The sequence below is a fragment of the Vespa crabro genome, chromosome 6, assembly GCF_910589235.1.
Source record: "Vespa crabro chromosome 6, iyVesCrab1.2, whole genome shotgun sequence".
Taxonomy (NCBI): Eukaryota; Metazoa; Arthropoda; class Insecta; order Hymenoptera; family Vespidae; genus Vespa; species Vespa crabro.
Genome location: NC_060960.1, coordinates 5,621,839 through 5,644,338, shown reverse-complemented (window position 1 = coordinate 5,644,338; position 22,500 = coordinate 5,621,839). Strand labels below are relative to the sequence as shown.

The 22,500-nt window shown below is 29.5% G+C and overlaps 1 protein-coding gene across 5 annotated transcripts in view; it reads left to right on the top strand.

The window, feature by feature from the left end:
• LOC124424853 (two pore potassium channel protein sup-9) overlaps positions 1-21,719 on the top strand; it is a 59,826-nt gene extending 38,107 nt beyond the window's left edge. For 4 of the 5 annotated variants that reach the window (XM_046964393.1, XM_046964398.1, XM_046964396.1 and 1 more), the window contains 6 exons: positions 13,559-13,691; positions 15,307-15,794; positions 16,492-16,647; positions 17,148-17,323; positions 17,431-17,760; positions 18,193-21,719. In XM_046964393.1, coding sequence (XP_046820349.1) covers positions 15,668-15,794; positions 16,492-16,647; positions 17,148-17,323; positions 17,431-17,760; positions 18,193-18,507 — 1,104 coding nt within the window. In that variant the 5' untranslated portion in view covers positions 13,559-13,691; positions 15,307-15,667 and the 3' untranslated portion in view covers positions 18,508-21,719. Of the gene's footprint in view, positions 1-13,558; positions 13,692-15,293; positions 15,795-16,491; positions 16,648-17,147; positions 17,324-17,430; positions 17,761-18,192 lie in introns of all 5 variants that reach the window. The other variant, XM_046964394.1, reaches the window with a different exon arrangement.
• Positions 21,720-22,500: the final 781 nt, after the last annotated feature.

Genomic DNA, 22,500 nt, shown 5'->3' with positions numbered 1-22,500 from the left:
TTCCATGTTCTATACTTAATTCGTACTTTGCTCGAAAGAATCTCGAAGACGGAAAGTTAAGATAATTTTAGAAAATATTCTTCAAAATGTGAGAATCCTTTACAGAGAATTTTATCGTCTTTCTTTCTTCCTTGAATAAGCAATCAGATTCTTTTCAATCAATGAATTTTTTTTTTTTTTTTTTTTTTTTTTTTTTTTTTTTTTTTAAGATAAAATTATGTCAATCATTCATCGAATCTAATTAATAAAACAGTTTAAAAAAAGCCACCATTAAAGCTCTTATTTCAAAAGTCGTATTATAATTATTGTTTTACATCCGAATTTTATGAAATGGTTTATCGACATTTTAATTGAACGATGAAAATTATTAATTATTTAACAATTGCACAAAATAATAATAATAATAATAATAATAATAATAAATATTTTATCAAAATTTTAATAATTATCGATATTGTTTCATAACAAAATAACAAATTGTCCTATAGTCGATATTTATCAAATACTCCATCAGTATTTTTAATAATCAATAGTATTGTTAGATATTATTTTATAATAAATATCAGTTATTTGATAAATAAAATATCTACCAAAACTAATCTCATTATATTGTATATTGCCTTAAAGATGCTGCTTATTAAATGTAATAATTCATTGTGAATCTTAATAATGATTTATCCATCCTCCAAGATATTATTAAACATACGATAGAAACAGGAACTTCGTTAGTGACTCAGGCTAAATATCCTCCTGCTAAAGTTGATTATTAATTTCGGTGAGTAGCCATAGATAGACCTTTGCCTTCGTATGGTCACAGGCCAATATCCTAAATACACTTGCCTTTGCCAGGATTACATAAATCTGATCCCGTGATATAGGCGTATATAAACACGATATCTAAGTTCATTTCTATATATATATATATATATATATATATATATATATATATGTATATATAAAAATAGTTCACATATAAGATTTGACCACTTATTATTCTTATTATTATTATTATTATTATTATTATTATTATCATTAATACTATCATAGAAATATCGTAATTAAACATTAATATTTTATACTTATATTAATCGTTTCATGAAAATATAATGATTAATTATCGAAAAGATAAATTAATGGTCAAGGATATGATCGTTTTATTCGCATTCGACATTCGACATTCGACATTTAAATATATATTTAACAAATTAAATGAATCTAATTTATCTAATTCGACTAAGATAGAGGGATTAGGATTAAGGATTAGAATTAATGGTAAGTTTCCAGTAGTACGAATGTACAAAAGAGACGTGTCGCAAACATGAGCATACTTAGCTCTCAAACTATACGACTTAATGTTGTTGACTACCTTTGCTACGCTAAACACGTTCGACAAATTGAACAGGAAAGTACACTCACTCTCTTTTTTCCCACCTCTCTCTCTCTCTCTCTCTCTCTCTCTCTCTCTATCGTTCTCTCTCTCTCTCTCTCATGGACTTACAGAATATATTCCTCGTGGATATGTGAGAATTGTGATAAATTCACTTTACAATGAACTTCTCTCGGTTACTCCGCTATTAATCATTCCGATAGTTACATGTTTTCTTCTGTTTGTCCTATAGAAATTTCTCAACAAAGAACTCACCATTCCCCCCGTACTCAGTTACATCTTGTTTTACTTGGGAATACAACGTTGCTCGAATTGAACTCGAATTGTTCACTTCGGATACTGCTAACTTTGTTTCTTCCATTGCTAGAATGGCTTGATTAATGTTATCAGTGAACCGGATACTATATCTGCCTCCCCTTAGCTTACTCTCTTTCTCTCTCTCTCTCTCTCTCTCTCTCTCTCTCTCTCTCTCTCTCTCTCTAATTTAGTAAAATAAACAAAATAACATTTTGTTTTCTTAAGTCGCATTCAAAGAAACTAGATAACGTTTATTTACGTACTTAAACACATAGCCATGATCGTGTGTTTTGAGGAGATACGAAACAACTAATTTGGGATTATGCCAATCCTAGGAATGGCCGACTTAAGAATTCTTTTTCTTCTTCTTCTTCTTCTTCTTCTTTTTCTTCTTCTTCTTTTACTTCTTCTTTTTGTTATTATTATTCTAACAAGAAAACTCGATATCTTTTCAACTGTGATCATAATCTGGAGCTTCTAGCGAGTTTCTCCGTTCAAAAAAAAAAGGCTGAAGAGAGAGAGAGAGAGAGAGAGAGAGAGAGAGAGAGAAAAGGAACGAGAAGAAGAGTTTCGTATTGACATCTGATACTGAAAACATGTAACCATTTATCGCACATGTCGCTCCATGTCTTGTTGCTATCCAAAGGAATTCTTTCAAACGTAGTAGAGATAACCATGTTGACAGCCGAACACTTTTCGCGTGTCGAACAGGATTTGCAAATCGAATGCATTTTTCATGATGTCACAATAGAGTATGAATCTTCTTTCTTCAACTTCTTTTTCCTAAGTTTATGAAAACATAATAACCTGATGTTTGCGTTATATGTATGTATATATGTATTATATTTATTTATTTATTTATTTAATATATTCTTAAAATATTTTTAAGGTATTCTTTCGATTTGAATGATTCGCTGAAATTACCAATAGATTTCCCTTATTTTAATTTATCAGATCTATCCAAGTGTCATTAATCCTTTTTGATCGTAATTTCCCATAGATATGGAGATAACTAATCGAAATTATTATTTATCGTTAGAGTGATTACAAGAGTTAACAAAATTCATATGATTATACGAACATTATTATATCTGTTTCTAAACTTTTTTTATATACTTATGTTAAAAAGCTCATAACTTTATTTTAATTGATAAAACAAATATTTTAACTCGTAATTTATTTTCTTAAGAATTATATTTTATCGATACTGTGTGTATATTAATTAAAAATATTTACATATTTATATCTTTTTAATTCTGTTTATATATCTATAAGTATTCAGTTATTTATAAATGAAATTTATTTAATTACACAAATATTATTACATCTTTTTCTAAACCTATTTATATACTACTATTTATATATTAAAAAAGTCATAATTTTTATTTCAATTGATAAAACAAACATTTTAGCTCGTAATTGTAATTTTAATCGTAACTTTAATTGTAAAATTAATTAATTACTCTAGCTGAGATCAAAATATTATACGATAAAATATTATCAATCAAAAATTTTGGGTTGAATCAAAGGGACAATATTACTTGTTGAACGAACATTCATGTTTTAATTGGTGTTAACACGACGAATTGTTTGTGCGCGTTAAAAATTTGAATAACAATAATTGATTAAATAAATAATGATGACAGAAAAGTGATCACGAAGTTACTTTAATATTACAGATCGATATAATTTTCTAGAAGATTAAATAGAAAAAAAAAGTTAAATAATTCATTTCGAGTATTGTTCGTTCTCAATAGAATCAGTGAAAAAGATTGTGGAGAAAAGTTGCTATAGTATTTGGTTGTAGGGTGGTTGGCTGATCGAGAGACAAATGGACAGGGTAGATTCTGAAAGTGTTATAGAAACCAGTATCGTTGTTCAACTAACCGAATGAATTCCGAAGGGTTGTAATCTGTGTGATAAACCAGAAGATCCTTAACGTAATCTTTATTTTTATTTTTATTTTTATTTTTATTTTTATTTTTATTTTTATTTATTTATTTTTTATTTTTTTAAATATCTTAAAAGTCTTTTCTAAATAATAATATTTGTATTATTCAGTAAATTAATATTATATTGTAGTACATAGTATTTACATTTATTTTATTATCTATGTATATATGTGATTACTATTTACATTATTTATTAATGAAATAGACTATGAAATATTTTCATTTCTTTCGCGAATTTTTCCAAGTAATAATAGTTTAAATTAATAATATTTATGTTTATTAGTACAATAGTATGTAATATTTTTACTTATATTTCATATGTTTGATTGTAAATAATATTATTTGTACTATTAATGGATATAATAATATATGATATTTTCTCTCTTTCTCCTTCTCTCTTTCTTTCTTTCGCATGTATTTTACGTATCAATTATGACTATTCATTAATATGACAGCAAATAATATATTGATTTATTTCACATATCTATTATGATTTATATTATTTAATAATATAATATTATATAATAATAAATTAATGAATTATAAAATTAATAAAGAAAAACATTTAATAAATAATAATGTAAAATGAAATAATTAATTCGTTTAATAATAATTCATTGATTGATAATTTGAGTATATTACAATAGTAGATAGTTGTAATATTTTTCGAAAATTATGAGAGTGTTCGTTCAACAAAGAATGTAAATGACGATAGAAGGTTTTTGGAACGAATCCAAATTCAAAGAGGATAAGTTTGTACATTGAAAACATCAAGAGTGATATCTTAATAATTGCCTAATCGTTTCGTGTCAACGTTTTCAAACAGTCTGATTTAACAAGATAATAGGGTGAAAAAAATTGAACATTATATGTCGACTCCTTTCATTTGATAATTACTCTTTTCTAAAACTAGCGTATTAATCAATTAATTAAACGACAAAGAGTAGAGGAAAACAAGCGAATGAATGTCAATGAATGGTTTTTGTTGTATCATGGATACAAACAGCTTAACATTACTTAACGTTAAATATATATGTGTGTGTGTGTGTGTATATATATATATATATATATATATATGTGTGTGTGTGTGTGTGTGTGTGTGTGTGTGTGTGTGTGTGTGTGTGTGTGTGTGTGTGTGTGTGTGTTAATACTTAGAAAGCTTATTGTGTTTAATTTAAAACTTACATGATATTTACTTAACATCATTTATCTTTTGAATATTAACACAAAGGTATATTGTTTATGCAAGTATTTTTTTTCTCTTCCTTTTTCTTTTTGCTGCCTTTAATTTCTTTTTCCTTCTTTTTCTTCTCCTTCTTTTTCTTCTTTTAATTTTTCAAGTTAACAAGAAGAAGATGTATTCAAACAGCTTAACATTACTTAACACGTAATGAGTATTGAAGCTTACAAAAAAGAATACACACACACACACACACACACATACAAAAAATTGTTTATTGATTTCAAGTTATAGTTTACATGAACTTTATTTAAAGCCATTTATCTATTTGAATACCAAGTTGAAATTATTATTGTTTATGAATGTATTTTGTTTCTTCTTTTCCTTCCTTTTTTCTTTTCCTTGAGAATCTTTTTCAATGTTACGAGAGAAAAATAATTTGATTCGATAAATTCAATAACTTTCTCGTTTGCATTTTCATTCGGATTAAATATATTCCCGAAGAGTTATCATTTTGTGTGGAATAGTTTGATAAATCGAGAAAAAGATGTCGCATTGCGGGATTATGACTTTTCGAGCCTACTCCCTCTCTCATTCTCTCTCTTTCTCTCTCTCTCTCTCTCTCTCTCTCACTCTCTCAAGTAGTTCTCTTCAAGTAAAATTATAGACTCCGAGCGATATCGTCGAGAAAGTTTCCTTTCCATTTCTTTAGGTATTATAAAAGCATCCTAACTTCGAGCAAATACTTCGTTTCAAATTCTTCATTCTTCCATTGTTCATTCTTCTTTTTTTTCTTCCAATTTAATGAATCCACTTTCCGAAGATAATATCTACGGAGAGAAAAAGGAGACAGGAAGATAGAAAGAAAAAAAGAGAAAGAGAGAAGAAAAGTGATACGTGATACTTAGTCTAGCTTTACTAAGATAATTTTGAATATTAGTATCACACATTGATGTTGAAGTACGTAAATGTGTATATATACATATATATCGATGAAATACGTGAAAGAAAATGAGATAGCTATAGGGAATGAAAAAACTAAAGCTTTTTTCTCGTGTTCATGAGAACCATTAATTATTAGCTGCTCGAGTTTACTTTGAAGGATGCCTCTAAGCTTGTGAGTGCTCATAGATGGGATTACGTAATTCTTCTCTTTTCTCTCCTCTCTCTCTCTCTCTCTCTCTCTCTCTCTCTCTCTCTCTCTCTCTCTCTCTCTCTCTCTCTCTCTCTCTGTCTGTCTGTCTTCTTTTTCTTTCTATTCATCTTTCTTTCTCTCTGTCGAGTAAAAGTGTCTACCAGAGGTTGAATGACGTGCAGACTTTGCAAGTATTTCAATCGGTAACTCGAAGCCCCTCTTTTTTGCGCCGATTTTCTCCAAGTGCTATCACTATTGATTAATAGGCCAACCGCGAGATAGCAGTTTTCTTTCCCTTTTTTATTTAAAAATTTTTTCTTTTTTATATTCATTCCTTTTTTCGTTCTTTTAATAGATACGTAAAAAGAATTTCCATGATTTTGAATTCATCGATTAAGCTCATGTAACTTTTTTAATTCTGTAACTTCAAGTATGTCTGTACTTTTTAAATATCAATTCATTTTATCGTTATAAAATTATTTTTTATTAGATTTATATACGAAGCTTTTGAATGTCACTTTTTTTTTCTTCTTTTTTTTTAGTCTAAGTTACACTTAATATAGGATAATAATACTGTATTATAATATATGTATATATTGCTATATATTTTTAAAATATAATTTCACAAATTTTTATCTCGAACGATTGACAGAAATTTTGAGAGAAATTATTCAGACGAGAATTATCTGATTTCAAGAGGAAAATGTTATAACGCTTGTTGTTTTTTCATTTAGTTGAGTGTTTTAAGATTATTTCAGGATTAACATGAATTTTTTTTCTTTTTTTTTTTTTTTAAGTAGGAATCTATATTTTTTATAGATGTGAACATATTTTACTTAAAAACAAAAAACAAGTAAATCTCGTCTGACATATTTTTTCATTCTAAACTCGAAAAGAAAATTGATTTCTTTAAGGTAAAGATTTATATAAATGAAATAGATATTTACTATGAATCGTCCATTTTCAAAATTCACTATACTTTCATGAAAAAACCAAAATCAGAGAGAGAGAGAGAGAGAGAGAGAGAGAGAGAGAGAGAGAGAGAGAGAGAGAGAGAGAGAGAGAGAAAGTGTAATAGTTTTTTGAATTGTTTTTGATATCTCACAAGTGATAGAAGAAGGATCGCCCCAAGATGAAACATTGTCAAAAAACTGAAAATGAAATTGGTAGGATTACATCGGATCAATGAAGGATTTAAGCAAAAGATTTACCGCCAAAACAAGCCTGATATGTGTCAGGAACGATAAATGTACGTCTTAACATATTTTACCAAGTGAAATTTATGAAATCCCTATGTCGATACGGTTGGTATTATCTGTTAAATTTCGTTTTTATAAACGTATCATCACATTAATAAATATATGGGGAGTTCTGTCGGACATAAGTATCTTAACACGCGTATGCATTATTATTTTTTTTTTTTTCGTACGAGTGCACATGCACTCGTATATTATTTCACTTGCGAAAAAAAAATATATATAATCCTGAATATCTATTCCGCTTAGAACCGTTCATCTTATTCCTCTAACATTTTTTTCTAACTTTGCTTAAGAAGAAAAATAAGAAAAGATATTTTTACATAGTTGCTCGAATCTTCAGGATATTTTCTCAATTAAATCTCGCTAACTAATCATTTTGTTAATATTATACTCTAATATCTTTTTTTTATTCATAATGAGACGAGGAATCAATTTACCCGCACCCACCCCCACACAAAAAAAGAAAAGAAAAAGAAACAATCTCGTAAAGTTGCATTTATAAAAAAGAAAAACTATTACGACTTTCACATCTTGAGAATGGCGTACTCTATAAAAAAATATCTGCTAATAATATTACATTTGTTTCCCTTTAAAAATTTAGGGATTTTTATTGAAAATATGTTTTTATTTGAAACAAATGGTATTTGATTTATTTGGCATGTAAATCGTTCGAAATGAGCCATAACAGGAACAAATCAAAATTTAACTATGTGGGAGAGAAAAAAAAAAGATAAATAAATAAATAAAAAGAAGAAAAAGATCAAGTTCCGTTATTTATCATTAAATTTATCGTTTCATTCGTTTAACAGACGAACAATAACAAAATAAAAACATATAAAAATTTGTCCGTATGAATGAGAAGATTAAAAAAGAAAAAAAATCGTATTGTATTATTTATTATCAAATTTGTCGTTAAATCTTCTTTACGTAGAATAAGAAAACCAAGAAACTCTTTAAAATGCTCAGGATAAAGATGAAGCTTATCTCGATTAAAGACAAAGAACTTTCGGATCAGAACGGTTGACTTGCGTCTTTCAATTAGGGGTTGCTGTTCGTTTTTCTCTTAGCCACTCAACGAGAGCTAATAACTCTTTATCGGAAGTAACGAGATCTCATGAGGTGCAATCAAGCAAATAATAAGCGATATTACCGAAGCGTTTCATCGACTAAGGTATATAAGTTACACGTATGTAGGTATGTAACCGCTACCAATAGCCAATTCCGTTTAACCGACGATGTGGCTGAGGTAGTTGGAATAATGGCGAACCGATATCGTAAAACGCTACATTGTCGTTATCATCGACACGAGTATATATTCTGCATTACTGTAGTCCATATTCCTTATATGATAACGTATACATACATACATGTATACGTACGTGTAAATGATTATATGATTTATCATTGTGATTTTGAAATTGAAAATTGTATTTTTTATTTTATTTTATTCTTCTTTTTTTTTTTATATGACTGACAACAAAAGTATTCTTATCCGCATTGAATTTATATTATATGTATTATATTATAATATATATATGTATATAGCTATGCCAAGGCATTAATATACGTTATAGTTAATATATACCCTAACATAACATATATTATTATTATCGATAATAGTATTAATTAATGTATAAAACATAAAAAATTAATTAAACCTTGCAATATATCTAATATAAATGTAATATATAATTACGGGTACGTTCATGTTTATATGTAAAATATAAAAGTCGAATTAGAAACTATATCGTACTGACTTTCGAATGAAATACGGATGACCTAGAAAGAATCGGGCCAAGAAATTTCAAAAGAAAATTTTCACAAATGAGCCGTAACAAACGTTATCCTTAGGGTATTAGTTTCGCAATATCATCAGGAATTATTTAAGGATGTCGAGAAAAGGGAAAAACCATTGGGATGTGGTTGGTATCATTCTCAGATTCTTTCAACTATAACCAAGCTTCTCCAGAAACCGAGAAATCGTTTACTACAGTCCTGTGGTAATCGTCGCCGTTATTCTGATTTATACGAGTGAACGATCCTATATGCTCGTTTTCCGAGCGACTTTCCAAGGAAAGAGAATTTTGTGCTCAGAAAATACGAACGAGAAGGAAAAAGAAAAAGAATGTGAATGAATGAAAGAAAAATAAAAAGGAATAAAAAAAGAAAAAGAAAAAGAAAAAGAAAAGGAAATAGAAAAAGAACCGAGGGGAAAACGTTGCCTCGGACTTTTAAGAGCTGCTTCATCCTAAATTCAATAAGACGAGACGACTTTAATTTAAACTACGACGAAACTCAATTTTAAGCTACGCCTTCTCATCTCCTTTTCGTTTTCCAACTTGAATCGACCTCACTTTTATAAATATACATCGACGTTTATAAATTTCGCAAAATTAATAAATAATAAAAATATGAAAAAAATATTAGCCAATAAGTCATTTCAATTCTATTATTAAATGTTCGCACAATGCGACATTAAATAATAGAATTAAAAAAAAATAAATAAATAAATAAAAATGAAAGAATAAGAAACGATAAAATGAGAATGTAAACTGGAAAAGAACAAAAGGTTTTTAAACGAAAGAAAAAAAAATATCGGTAATTGTTTGTCGTTCCTAGATGAGTTTCGAATAATCAATTAATCTTTTTTCGATGGTTTTTTTGGGCTTATTATATTTTTCTTTCCATTTTTTTTTTTTTTTTTGTTCAGATCGTCAGAAAGTTCCCTTATAGATATTTGTAGTTTTACGATACGAAAAATAAGAAATTACCTAAAAAGAAAGGAAAAAAAAAAGAAAAAAAAAGAAAGAAAAGAAAAAACGTCTCGAAGAGATTTAAGAGGAATAATTGATTTTTAATACTCGTTTAAAAACTTTCGATCCGCTAATTCATTAAGAAATTTGAATGCTTACACCGAGGAGATGCTTTTGTTATTTTTCAACAGAATATAATCAGCTTTTAGAAAATCATTACAAAACGGACGGATTTATTTTGTATATTGGCGAAGAGGTTGAGTGAAGGGCGGAAAAAATAAGTACGTTGAGAGAAAATAAATTCTATTGATAAAATACTTTTCACCGAAAAGTATTCTCTTTCGAAGTTATAAAAACGTAAATACATGTATAGTCGGAAGACATCGTGGATGGGTGTGGTGGATGATGGGGGTTTCACTCGTAGACGTCATTCGTGAGATTGTAGGTTAATAGCGTCAGTTAATACAAGAGAAGATCTATATGATACAATGTAACAACTTTGTAACTGGGTATTTCGAGCGTTATCTCGAAAGAAAAATACAAAAAAGAATTTCTTTCTTTCTTCCTTTCTGTTATTTGAAAAGAGAAGTGTGATAGATAAAAAGAAAATGATAAAGATTGGATACAAACAAGAATCGATTTTTGTTTTATTTATTTTTATTCGTAGCTCGAGAGATGATTGTCGACATTTATAAAAATAAAAAACTTATTATTTTTTTTATTTTTTTTTTTTTATTTGTTATTTTTTTATTTTTCTCCAAAAAAGAAACATTAAATCTCAATGGTTCTTTGACATTGTTACGTTCGATCTTATCATCCATGAAATTATGTTTAATCAATCATAATTTCCAATGCATAAATAAGTACCGTATGTCATTAACACGTTCACTGTAATTATATATGATGAGTACTTAAGCTGATCTTCAGAGCACGGATTAGTTAATGCCGGCGTTGCACCGTTAGCGTCATGTTATTATCAAATTCATTTAATTATACTAACGAGGACGAGTATGATATATCTTAAATAATATTATACTGTTTCTAACAGATTTCTAAAATAGACCAGGAACTGCGAATGCCGGTCGAATGAATAACATATGAATAAAAAGAAAAAAAAAAAAAAAAAAAGAAAGAAGGAAAAAAAAGAAAAAGAAAAATAAAGAAAATATTAGAGAGTATCACGCGCGTCAGACACATTATATTATCAAATTCGCTCAATTATACTAATTTATTTATGTAACCTTAATTAGTATAACTGAGCAAGTTATAATACTACTTTTAATTATAATATGATATATCTTAAATTTTAATATACCATTTCTAATGCAAGTTTAACATAAACTCATGAGCTACAAATTTAATCGGGAAGAAAGAAAAAGAAAAAAGAAAGAAAGAAAGAAAGAAAGAAAGTATTATAGAGTTTAGCTGTGCCAGATTGACGTATCTACCTACTTAGATATAAAATCTGTTGTAAAAGTTAGACAATTGTAAAAGTGAATTGGCGAAAGAATAGTCAAATTAGATGAGCACCTCTCCAGTTTTTCTCATACAATGAATCGTATAAACTTTCTCACGAAAGTTACCGAATGCGTGTAACTTTCTAAAGAGTTATGACTTTAAAACTTTTTGGATCTCTCCCTCTCTATCTCTCCCTCTCTTTCTTTCCCCCTCTCTCCCTCTCTCTCTCTCTCTCTCCCTCTCCCTCTACTTTTCTCTGTAAGGTCGTTGAAACTTACTCGTTTCTCTTTGGAAATAGATCGTTCGAAGAGTTGCAAGGGAATGTCGTCACAACTCTTTGGAGTGATATTTCCCGCTCTTTTATATTTTACTTTTTTTTCTTCTCTCTCTCTCTCTCTCTCTCTATATATATATATATAACTTTTTCATCTTCTACTTCTATTACTTTTGAACGGAGGACGAATATTTCTTCTTTTTTTTCTCAAAAGAAAAAGAAAAAGGGAAAAAAAAGAAAAAAGAAATGAAAAGAAGACGAAGAAGAAGAACATAATGATTTCGATATCAATTTTTCTTCGATAAATATGCTGTCACGCGTTAAATCGAATTTCTTAGCTTCCAAAATTATACCATGTATAAGAGGATTTCTATATGATTTGGATGCCATAATATATGCACCCCGCGAAGGTTTTTTTATGTTAGCTTGCGACCTAAGATTTCGCGGGGATATAAGTAAATTCGATGAGAAAACATTGATACTTTCTTATAAAACGAATCTGCCTGGTGTCAACTTTGGAATTGAAATGCATGAGTGAAAGGAAAAAAAAAACATTTCAAAGTCGAAGGGACCTATTTATCTCGTGAAATTTCTTTTTCCCATTTTATGATCATTGTTGTGTTAAAATGAAAATTAATTTTATCAATTATTTTATCATGTTTCATTAAGTTTATCAATTATTTTCGACTGCAATATTATTAAAGATTTTAATATATATATTTATTTTTTTTTTTTTATATATATAAAGTTGTTCCAAATAAATTGTTGGAATCTGTTTAATGTTATATTTATTAATTATAAATAATAATATTATACATATATATATACAAATATATATATATATATATGTATCTATGTATGCATGTATGTATTAAATAAATAGAAAGTGAAAGTGAGAGAGATAGATAGATAGATAGATAGATAGAAAGAGAGAAAGAGAGAGAGAGAGAGAGAGAGAGAATAAAGAAGGTATCTCTCAGGATCGTCTAGTACCAATTACCGAGATTCTCATCCGTGCCCTAGCATCCCTGCTGTCTCTCGAAAACCAGAGTTTCAACCCTTTGATATCGCAAGATGCAATCTTGGCTAGCGAACCGCAAACATCCACTTCTAATGCGTACGAGTTGAGCCTTTATATGTAGGTATATGTGTATATACTTTGTGAAGAAGCAAAGCACGACTACCAAAAACACTAACCACCCTTTTCAAATCTCGAACAACGTTTACTTAATCAACCTTTTTGAGTAGCCAGAGAAACAAGGAGAGCAAATAAAGGATAGAGCCTTTTCGAAAAGACGTGTTAGTGTTACATCGATTGTAGTGTATATACGCGCGCGCGCGCGTGTGTGTGTGTGCGTGTGTGCGAATGTGTACTACTTGTATCACACAATGTACGTCTGTTTCGATTTTAAGAGTAGTAGAACTAACTTTCTTCTTTCTAATCTCTAATTTTTAAATAAAAGAAAAAGATAAAAGGAGAATTAACATAATCCGATCATTTAAATGATGTGTCGCTCAAATCCACCGATATTCGAATCTCACGAATCAGTTTTCATCGATCGATAAATTTATTAAGGTAAAGAATAGCCAAAATAGAAACGGTATGATACGTGCAAATGTTAAAATTGCACCGATTTCCAATTTTTTTCTTTTTCCATTTTTTTTTTCTTTCTTTTTTTTTTCAATCGATCGATCGTAGCACAAACGAAAAAAGAGTTTTGAATTTTGTGTATCTTTCGTAAGTATATCTGTTGTAATATTCCGTAGGTATATCGGATGATCATCGTTCAACAAAAATTTTTATCTTTAATTTGATTTAATCATATGATTTAATCTAATCAATTCTAATATTATTATTTTTAGTCGGCACTGAAACCGTCCGGCATTCTAAATTAAGGAATGGAGGGAACGTGGCAGTGGGAGCAGCGAAAGCACTGCCATATCATACTGCTTAATCCTTCGTCGTACGTAAAGAAAAACCCGAGACAAGTTGCAGGTGAGATTTATTCGATTTTATTCTTTATTTATATATATATATATATATATATATATATATATATATATATATATGTTATATGTGTTATCTTGACCATATTATATTATATGTGTTATCTTGACCATAAGATGGTCCAGATAAAGTGTTATAATGTGTTTAATTGTTTAAATAATATTATTAATTATAGATCAATTAATTGATTTAATTTTCAACTAGTACAAAAAGAATAAAATTAGCAACTAAATGCGATCGTTAAAACTTGATATTTAACTCTATTATATATATATATATGTATATATATATATATATATATATATATATATATATATATATTTTATTTATAGTACGGATAAAAGTGTTAAATTTTGATTCGTTTAATTTTTATTTTAAATAATATTAATCGTCGATTATTTTTTTGTATCGATCATTAATATTATTTAATTTTTACAATTTATATGAAAAGTATGTTAGGCCAGTTGTAACAGTTTCTAAAACTTGAAAATGCCGTTTATCTTGTAGTTAACAGTTCACTTCATCACGTCTTTCTTTTATTTTTCTTGTTTTTCATTTTCTTTTTCTTTTTCTTTAAACTCTTCTCTTTTCTCTTACTCTCATTTATCCTTCATCGCTCGTGTTAACCGGAAAGAAACAAAAGCGATTGACTTTTTAGAACGTTCGAACTCTTTCTACTTTCTCTTTCTCTCTCTCTCTCTCTTTTTCTCTTTCTCTTTCTTTTTTCTTTCTCGTCGTCAATCAAATTCGATCCTACCAACGCGCAAGACCGAAAAGAATATTACTTTAACCCAATTTCGCTTGATCGCTTCACTTGGTGCGACAAAAATAATTTGTTTTCGTCACCGAAACGAATCTCTCATATTCGGAATTGGTATTACACGGATATGTTGTAGGAAATTATTAAAAGGAAAAAGAAATATAAAAAAAAAAAAAAGAAAAAGGAAAGAAAGCAAAAAAAGAGAAATGGTTTGGAGAGTATTTCGAGATAAAGTGACTCGTTCTGAAAGTTGTCATCAGAAGAAGTAGATCTTTTTTTTTTTTCCTTCCCTTTTTTTACTTTTTTATTTTTCCAGCACGTATAACAAATTGCATCGTTAAAATTCTATTTGCACTTTCAATATAATATTTTTTAACGAATATTTTATCCCAACTCTTTGATTAATTCTTTGATACTGTTCAATGTATATGTATAAAAAAAAAAAAGAAAAAAAAAGTCGCCTAAAAATTTCCTATTACATCTGAGCTCTTCGAAAGGAAATTTTTGACTGCATTTAAATGTACTTAAATCAAAAAGGAAAAAAAAAATAAGAAAAAACAAATGATATTTATAGAAATGATCGTATAGAAATTAAAAAATTTGACAATGCGTATCAAATCTTTAAACAATTTGTTAGACTGCCATCTAACTGCAAAATTTTGATTTTTATTTACAAAAATAGAGAAAAAAGAGAAGAAAAAGAAAACAAACAAACAAATAAACTGATACCCTTCAATTATGATCTAACAAGATAATAAACGTTAAAAAATCGTCATTAAAAGGCGACTTCGTGATTGAATGTTAATGTGTTCATAAAATCGAATCGTAAGATCTCCATTACAGATAAACGAGAACGACTGCAGAACAGTCCTGGCAAGGAAGAAGACAGTAGACCTAAGAGGTGGAACAAAGAAGGACAGGAACTGTAGCGTTGGAAGATTGGAAGGAGCTTCCTTTTTTTTTGTTTTTCGGCATCGTCCTTTGGAAGGAGAAAGAGAAAGAGAGAGAGAGAGAGAGATAGAGAGAGGGAGAAATAGAGAGAGAGAGAAAGAGAAAAAGAGAGAGAGAGAGAGAAAAAGAAAAAGAGAGAAAGGAAAGAGAAAAAGAGGCTCGCAATGGGCCCAAAAGAGCAAAACGTGACTCACTGAGCAATGCAAGTAGTTAGGGCTGGGGCCCTGCTAGTGAGCATGTGGCTCACTAGAGAATGAAGAAACAAAACGTCCGGACCCTATCGTTGATCGTCTCTACATTCACCTACCTCCTCGTCGGCGCTGCGATCTTCGACGTTCTCGAGTCCGAGACGGAGAAACGACGCAAGGAAGCACTGGATGGTATAAAATAAAAACACAATATTGTGGTGAACTTTTAACATCTTTTAATATGTTTTAACATTAGATCGATCCAGTTAATAACAGACTGTAATAGATTCATAAATTATAGGATTTAGAAAAGATAGATAGAATGAAATGAAATATTTATTTCTTTATTTTTAACTTAATCCTATATATATATATATATATATATATATATATATATATATATATATATATATATATATATATAGACATCTTAAGTTTTTAATTTCAAAAATTTTTGAGTCGTTAAATTTTAAACTATAATATTATATATATATATATGTTACTAATATAAGTAAAGCTATACTATAATTATATTAGTTATATCATAAACAAAAAATTATATGAAGTTATATCATAACTTTTATATTATATAACTTTTTCGTAGATAGGAAAAAAAGATTTGTGTTGCATTTGGGTTAGAAAACATATGTCAGACATAAATTATTTTCTTGAAAGTTTTATAGTCAATAAACAAGGCATCATTCTAATGTTTAAATTAAATTTGTTCAAAATTAAAAAAAAAAAAAAAAAAGAAAGAAAAAAAAGAAAAAAAAAGGAAAAGAAAGACAATGTTAAAATATATACTGACGTGATCACACGAGAAAAAAAATTCAAGACAGAAAAAAAAGAACAAAGTGAGATTTTAATTGTTATATTTATCTGTTTACAGCCGTTGAGAAAATGGTCATTCGCAAGTACAATATCAGCGAGGACGATTTTAAAATCATGGAAACCGTGGTTCTGAAAACGGAGCCGCACAAGGCAGGCCAACAATGGAAGTTTGCTGGTGCTTTCTACTATGCAACCACGGTTCTCACCACAATCGGTGATTATTACTATTTTCTAATACCGTCTAGCGTTGCACTTCGAAAAGTCTTAAACGAGAAAACTTTTCACGAAGATGGCGTGCACTATCGTTAAACGAATGTCTGTCTCACTTTGTGAAGCTTTCCCAGAAACTTTTTCTCAGCTTGTTCGGGTGAGAACTTGACTTTGATAGAGGATATAAAAGGACTCGCCTACGAACTTCTCACTCTGTGGATATGCGAGTTCTTGAAAAGCTCCTCGTGTCTGTGAAGTTGGTAACACGTTTTATACGAATTTCACAATGTTAATAATAATGATAACAGATCGATTATAGAGAGAGAGAGAGAAAGAGAGAAAGATGAAAAAAAAAATCTGAAAAAGAATCAACAATTTTTAAAACATGAATTAACTTGGAAAACCTTCCCTCCTCCCCCCATTTACCCATGAATAATTTTTATCTTTTATAGCTCATTAAATAATATTATTATTATCTCTCTAATTGATTAATCGTTTATACAGGTTACGGACACTCAACGCCAAATACCATAAGCGGTAAACTTTTCACGATGTTCTATGGAATCGTTGGAATCCCTTTAGGGCTCGTGATGTTCCAGAGTATAGGTGAACGCCTTAACAAGTTCTCATCCGTTGTAATACGGAATGTGAAGAGTCTTCTCAATTGTAAGGATGTCCAGGTAAAATTTATCAAAATTTCTCATATCTATTAACATATAACAGATGCGAAAAATATAAGAAATATATTTTTATTTAAGTAAATAAATATCTATATTAATTGTTATAGGCTTCAGAGATAAATTTAATCTGCGTTGTTACGACTTTGTCGTGTCTGACCATTGCTGGTGGTGCAGCAGCTTTCTCCAGATACGAAGGGTGGTCTTATTTCGATTCCATTTATTATTGCTTCATCACTCTGACGACCATAGGTTTTGGTGATATGGTAGCTCTTCAAAAGGACAATGCTTTGGACAATAAGCCAGAGTACGTAATGTTTGCCTTGATATTCATCCTATTTGGATTGGCCATTGTTGCGGCCTCCCTTAATTTATTGGTCTTGAGATTCGTCACGATGAATACCGAGGACGAAAGACGAGACGAGGCCGAAGCATTGCAGGTGATACATCTTATTTATTATAAATTAATACGACTTAAAGCGTGTTTAATCCTTTGAATGCTGAATACTACTGGCGCAAGCGATTCGCGTTTAGTGCCTAGCGGTTTCGATCGTTGAAGACGGAATACTTTTTTTGTTGATGTTAATTCCATCGATTGAATACGCAAGGCGCTATTACTTACATAATATAAGAATTAATAAATTATTTCATTCAAAACATTAAAATATAAACCATATCTTAACTTGAAATTATTTCAAACGTGAGAGTGAGAATGAGAGAGAGAGAGGGAGAGATTGATAAAAATAAATAAACGCATATATGCATCCATAGTCCACAACGTGGTCGCTTTCGTTAAACGCACATATGCGTCCATAGTTCTCAATGAGATAATAATAAGAAATATTACGATTACTTGTCGGCTTAATTTATAGGCAGTACAGGAAGCAGTACGTTTGGATGGTGATGTGATAACAGCAAACGGCTCGATATTGTCGGAGCGAGTCGGTAATCACGGTGAAACGGTTTCGTTGGACGACGAGGCATCAGTATGTAGCTGTCGCTGTAGCGGCTTTCAAAAGAAACGCCGGAGACCACGTTTTACGGTTCGTCGCTCACCCGGCAAGATTTCTCATCTATTACCGATGCAGCAATTTTCACAACCGAATCAACGAGCCGAATTGAGACCACCCCAGTTGGCGTCATTGTTACAATTACAAATCTTGCATCAACATCGTGCCAGTATCTGACAACGTTCTCGTGCTTCTTCGTTAAATTCCATAGAACGTAAGCCAAGACGAGAGTCCGTCTGATCGTACATCATAGAATAGCGAAAAATTTCGATGTTCGATCAAGGACCAAGTCGACGGCCAAATTAAGTCGTGTTCAACAACGTGTCTCGTCTTGTTGTCAATAATTTCGATGTAATTTTTAATAGACGGCACTGATATCAACAGTTTAACTTTCTTCGTGGATAAAAAAAAAAAAAAAAGAAAAGAAAAGAAAAGACAAAAACCAAACAAAAAAGAAACAAACTATTCTGTCTACTGTGCACCAACAAGCACCTCGTTCGAACGTCAAAAAAACAACGTCGGTGGAGTATGAAACCAATTGCGTACAGCATGGCTCTTCCTTTCATTTTATACTCGGACGAACATTATTATATACGTTAATTCATTGATTTCATTTTACATCCGATAAAATTAATTCGTATCTCTTATCTTAAATTATTATACACGTACTTATCTGTGTCCCTGAGTTATCACAGTAAAAATATACCTATACGTTTTATTTGTTAGATTGACAATCGCCGTACAAAATAATTGTAATGGAGTGAAGTATAGAAAAAAAGATAGATAAAGAGAGAGAGAGAGAGAGAGAGAGAGAGAGAGAGAGAGAGAGAGAGAGAGAGAAAGAAAGAAATAGAGATTCATTTGTCCGAGTTCCACTGATCGTCGTGTAAGCCCAGACGTGTTATATGTAATACATGATAGATAGACGTTCCACGTGCGGAGCAATTTTCTTGCCTTTCATCGAGAAGTAATATCTATTTGAATATTTTTTAATGTCAAAGAATATATCTTTAGTATTTCAAATTTCGACATGGTATATGTATGTACACGAGGTATAAGTAGTATCAATGTTGAAGAGTGGTTAGTAGCGAGCCAGCCGAACGTTTCCACGCGTGTATCATGGCGACGAAATTTAAAAGTTAGAAGAAAAAGAAAAGAAAGAGGAGAGAAAGAGAAAGAGAGAGAGAGAGAAGTGAGAGAGAGAGAGAGAGAGAAGAAAAGAAAAGAAAAGACAAAACCAAAGAAAAACAAAAAAAGCTTTAATGAAGACGACCAACCTCCCCAATAAACAAACAAATAAACAAATAACAATCTCGGATCGTTCGACGACTCGTTACAATAACAAAAAAAAAAAAAGAAAGAAAAAAATGAAAAAAAAAAAAAATAAAAAAATAATTATTGATAACGGTCTCCAGTATGTTTCTAATGAGAGCTCGTCATATTTGTATATGACGTGCATCGTGCACCGATTCGTGATCGATGATAAAATTCGATGAGAAGCCAAACGATTCGATGCACCGAATTGATTGTTACTTCGTTCGATCACAAATTAATAATAATAATATTAATAATAATAATAATAATAATAATAATAATAATAATAATAATAATAATAATAATAATATTAATAATAATAAAACGAAAGGGTGAAAAGAGATCAGCTATTACACTTCATACGTCTCTGTTATTATCGACTACAAAGTAAAAACCCAAAAAAAAAAAAATGAAATAAATAGAAAACTTAAAAATCAAGAGAATGACGTATGAATTCGAGATTTGTAATATATTAGGATTATAGTTATACATATATGAAACACAACGATCTTACAAGATCGGGAGTCATTTTTATGAATACGAGAAGTACGATATATACACATGAGACTTAGTAGAAACTAAAAGAAAGATGTAGAAAGAGAGAGAGAGAGAGAGAGAGAGAGAGAGAGAGAGAGAAAATAAATGAATAAAAGAAAAAAGGGGGAGAGAGAGATAGAACGAATTTGAGAAGCGTCTAACCAATTCCATTTCTAATTTAGCACATCCATTTTAATTCTGAGCTCATCATTTGAGGCATCACATTTTTTCTTCCTTTATGAACAAAATAAATATCTTAAAATTTTTGAAATAATTGTTACGTAGAAAGAAACCTTAAGCCCCGATCCGTTACGACGTTAAATGCCCGCCAATCTTTTTGACAAATAATATTTGTATACATTTCTCCGCTTGTTATAATCGTAGAGTAGATATTATTTGATCGGTGAAAAAAAGATAAAAAGAAAGAGATAGAAATAGAGAGAGAGAGAGAGAGAGAAAGAGAGAGGAGGGGAGAGAGGGGGAGAGAGAGTGAGAAAAATACACTCCCAACTGTTCATAACTTAAAAATAAAAATCGAATTAAATTAATGGCACGTGAATATTAAATGGCGTCTTTAAATCGATAAGATTTTGTAATAAATCAACCGAAAATATTCGTATTCGCTTTTTTTTTCCTTTTTTTTCTTTTTTTTCTTATTTTCTTTTTTTTTTTAATTCTTTGTAGACGGAGATATCACGGAAATGTCAAGGTTCGTAATAGAATATTCCGTGAATAATCTCTTATCGTAGGACGATATTTTGCCGAGAAAATCCAGCGATCTTGCATAATTCATTTTTTTTAAACGTAGCTAAATGATAATACGATGCCAGGTGCAAAAAAAAGGAAGAAGAAAATAATAATAATTATAATAATAATATTAATAATAATAATAATAATAATAATAATAATAATAATAATAATAATAATAATAATAATAGAACGACCATCGAAAATTGTCTACCCCTGGAATCCGTTTTCCCGGAAATATCTCTCTATTATTGGTAGCACCAAATGCCTTCTTTTTAAAAACCATTTAAGATGAATATTAATCGATCGATAATGCACAATATTTTAAAATAAGATTCTGAAATGCGTTTTAAAATCCGAATCCAGAATAACAATGAAAAAGAAAAAGAAGAAGAAGAAAAAAAAAGAAACAGAGAAAGAGAGAAAGAAAGAAAGAAAGGAAGGAAGGAAGGAAGAGCGATTAACACACAGAAAAATCGTTATTTAACGCTAATTAAGTCAAAACCTTATCTCTTCGCTTAATGTTTAAATAGAAAGGCCGCGTAATCGGCTTTATACACATAACGAATTTCTTTAGAAACAAAAATCTCGTTCAATTTGTAAATGATGTGCCTGCTTAAAGTGTCAAAAGAGGAAGAAGAAGAAGAAGAAGAAGAAAAAAAGAAAAAAGAGAAAAAGAAAAAGAAACCAATGAACGATTATTAAATTGCTCCGAAATGATTATATTATTATTAGTACGGGCAAGTACAAAAAAGGACCCGTAGATAGTAAGAAGGAGAAAAATAAGAAGAGTAATTTCTTCACGGTTATGCGAATTTTAGACTTAATCATTCGGTTTAATCATTATTATCGAGTCATTATGTTTCGAATTATAATTCGAAACTAATAGCTAACTCAAAACAAAGTATATCAATCAAAATCGATATCTTTCATCGATATGAACTTCTTACATATATAAATAAATACGAACGAATCTCGCATGACAAATTTATTCGAATTTTTTGTGCTACGTTAATTAAAAAAAAAAATAAAAAAAAAAAAAAAAATACAAATGACGTAAAAATGACGACGACTTATTAGGAGAGATTGATTGATTGATTAATAGAACGTTCATTAGTTAAATCGGTTTTTTACAAATTTAAAAAATTATATAATTCCTGTGAATAATTCGAATATTCTAATATACATAATATATCAGTAAAATCGATCGAAATAATCAATTATTGCGTAATGATTCTTATGTAAAATCTTGTTTCTTCATGAGAAAAAAAGAACAACAACAATAATATATATATATATATATATACTATTCATGTATTCAGACTATATATATATATATTTCTTATATTGATTACAATTCGTATAAAATTAATTTGACCATTATTTTTTACAACAACCGAAGTACACATACTCTCATTATAGATAGGATTCGAACGATCAATTCTAATGAAATAGACCGTTGCTCATTTAATATTTATAAAATAAAATTTACTATGTTTCAGTGTGTCACGGTAGTTGTAAGAAAAAAAGAAAAAGATGATTTTTTATCTACCACAATACATATTATGAAAC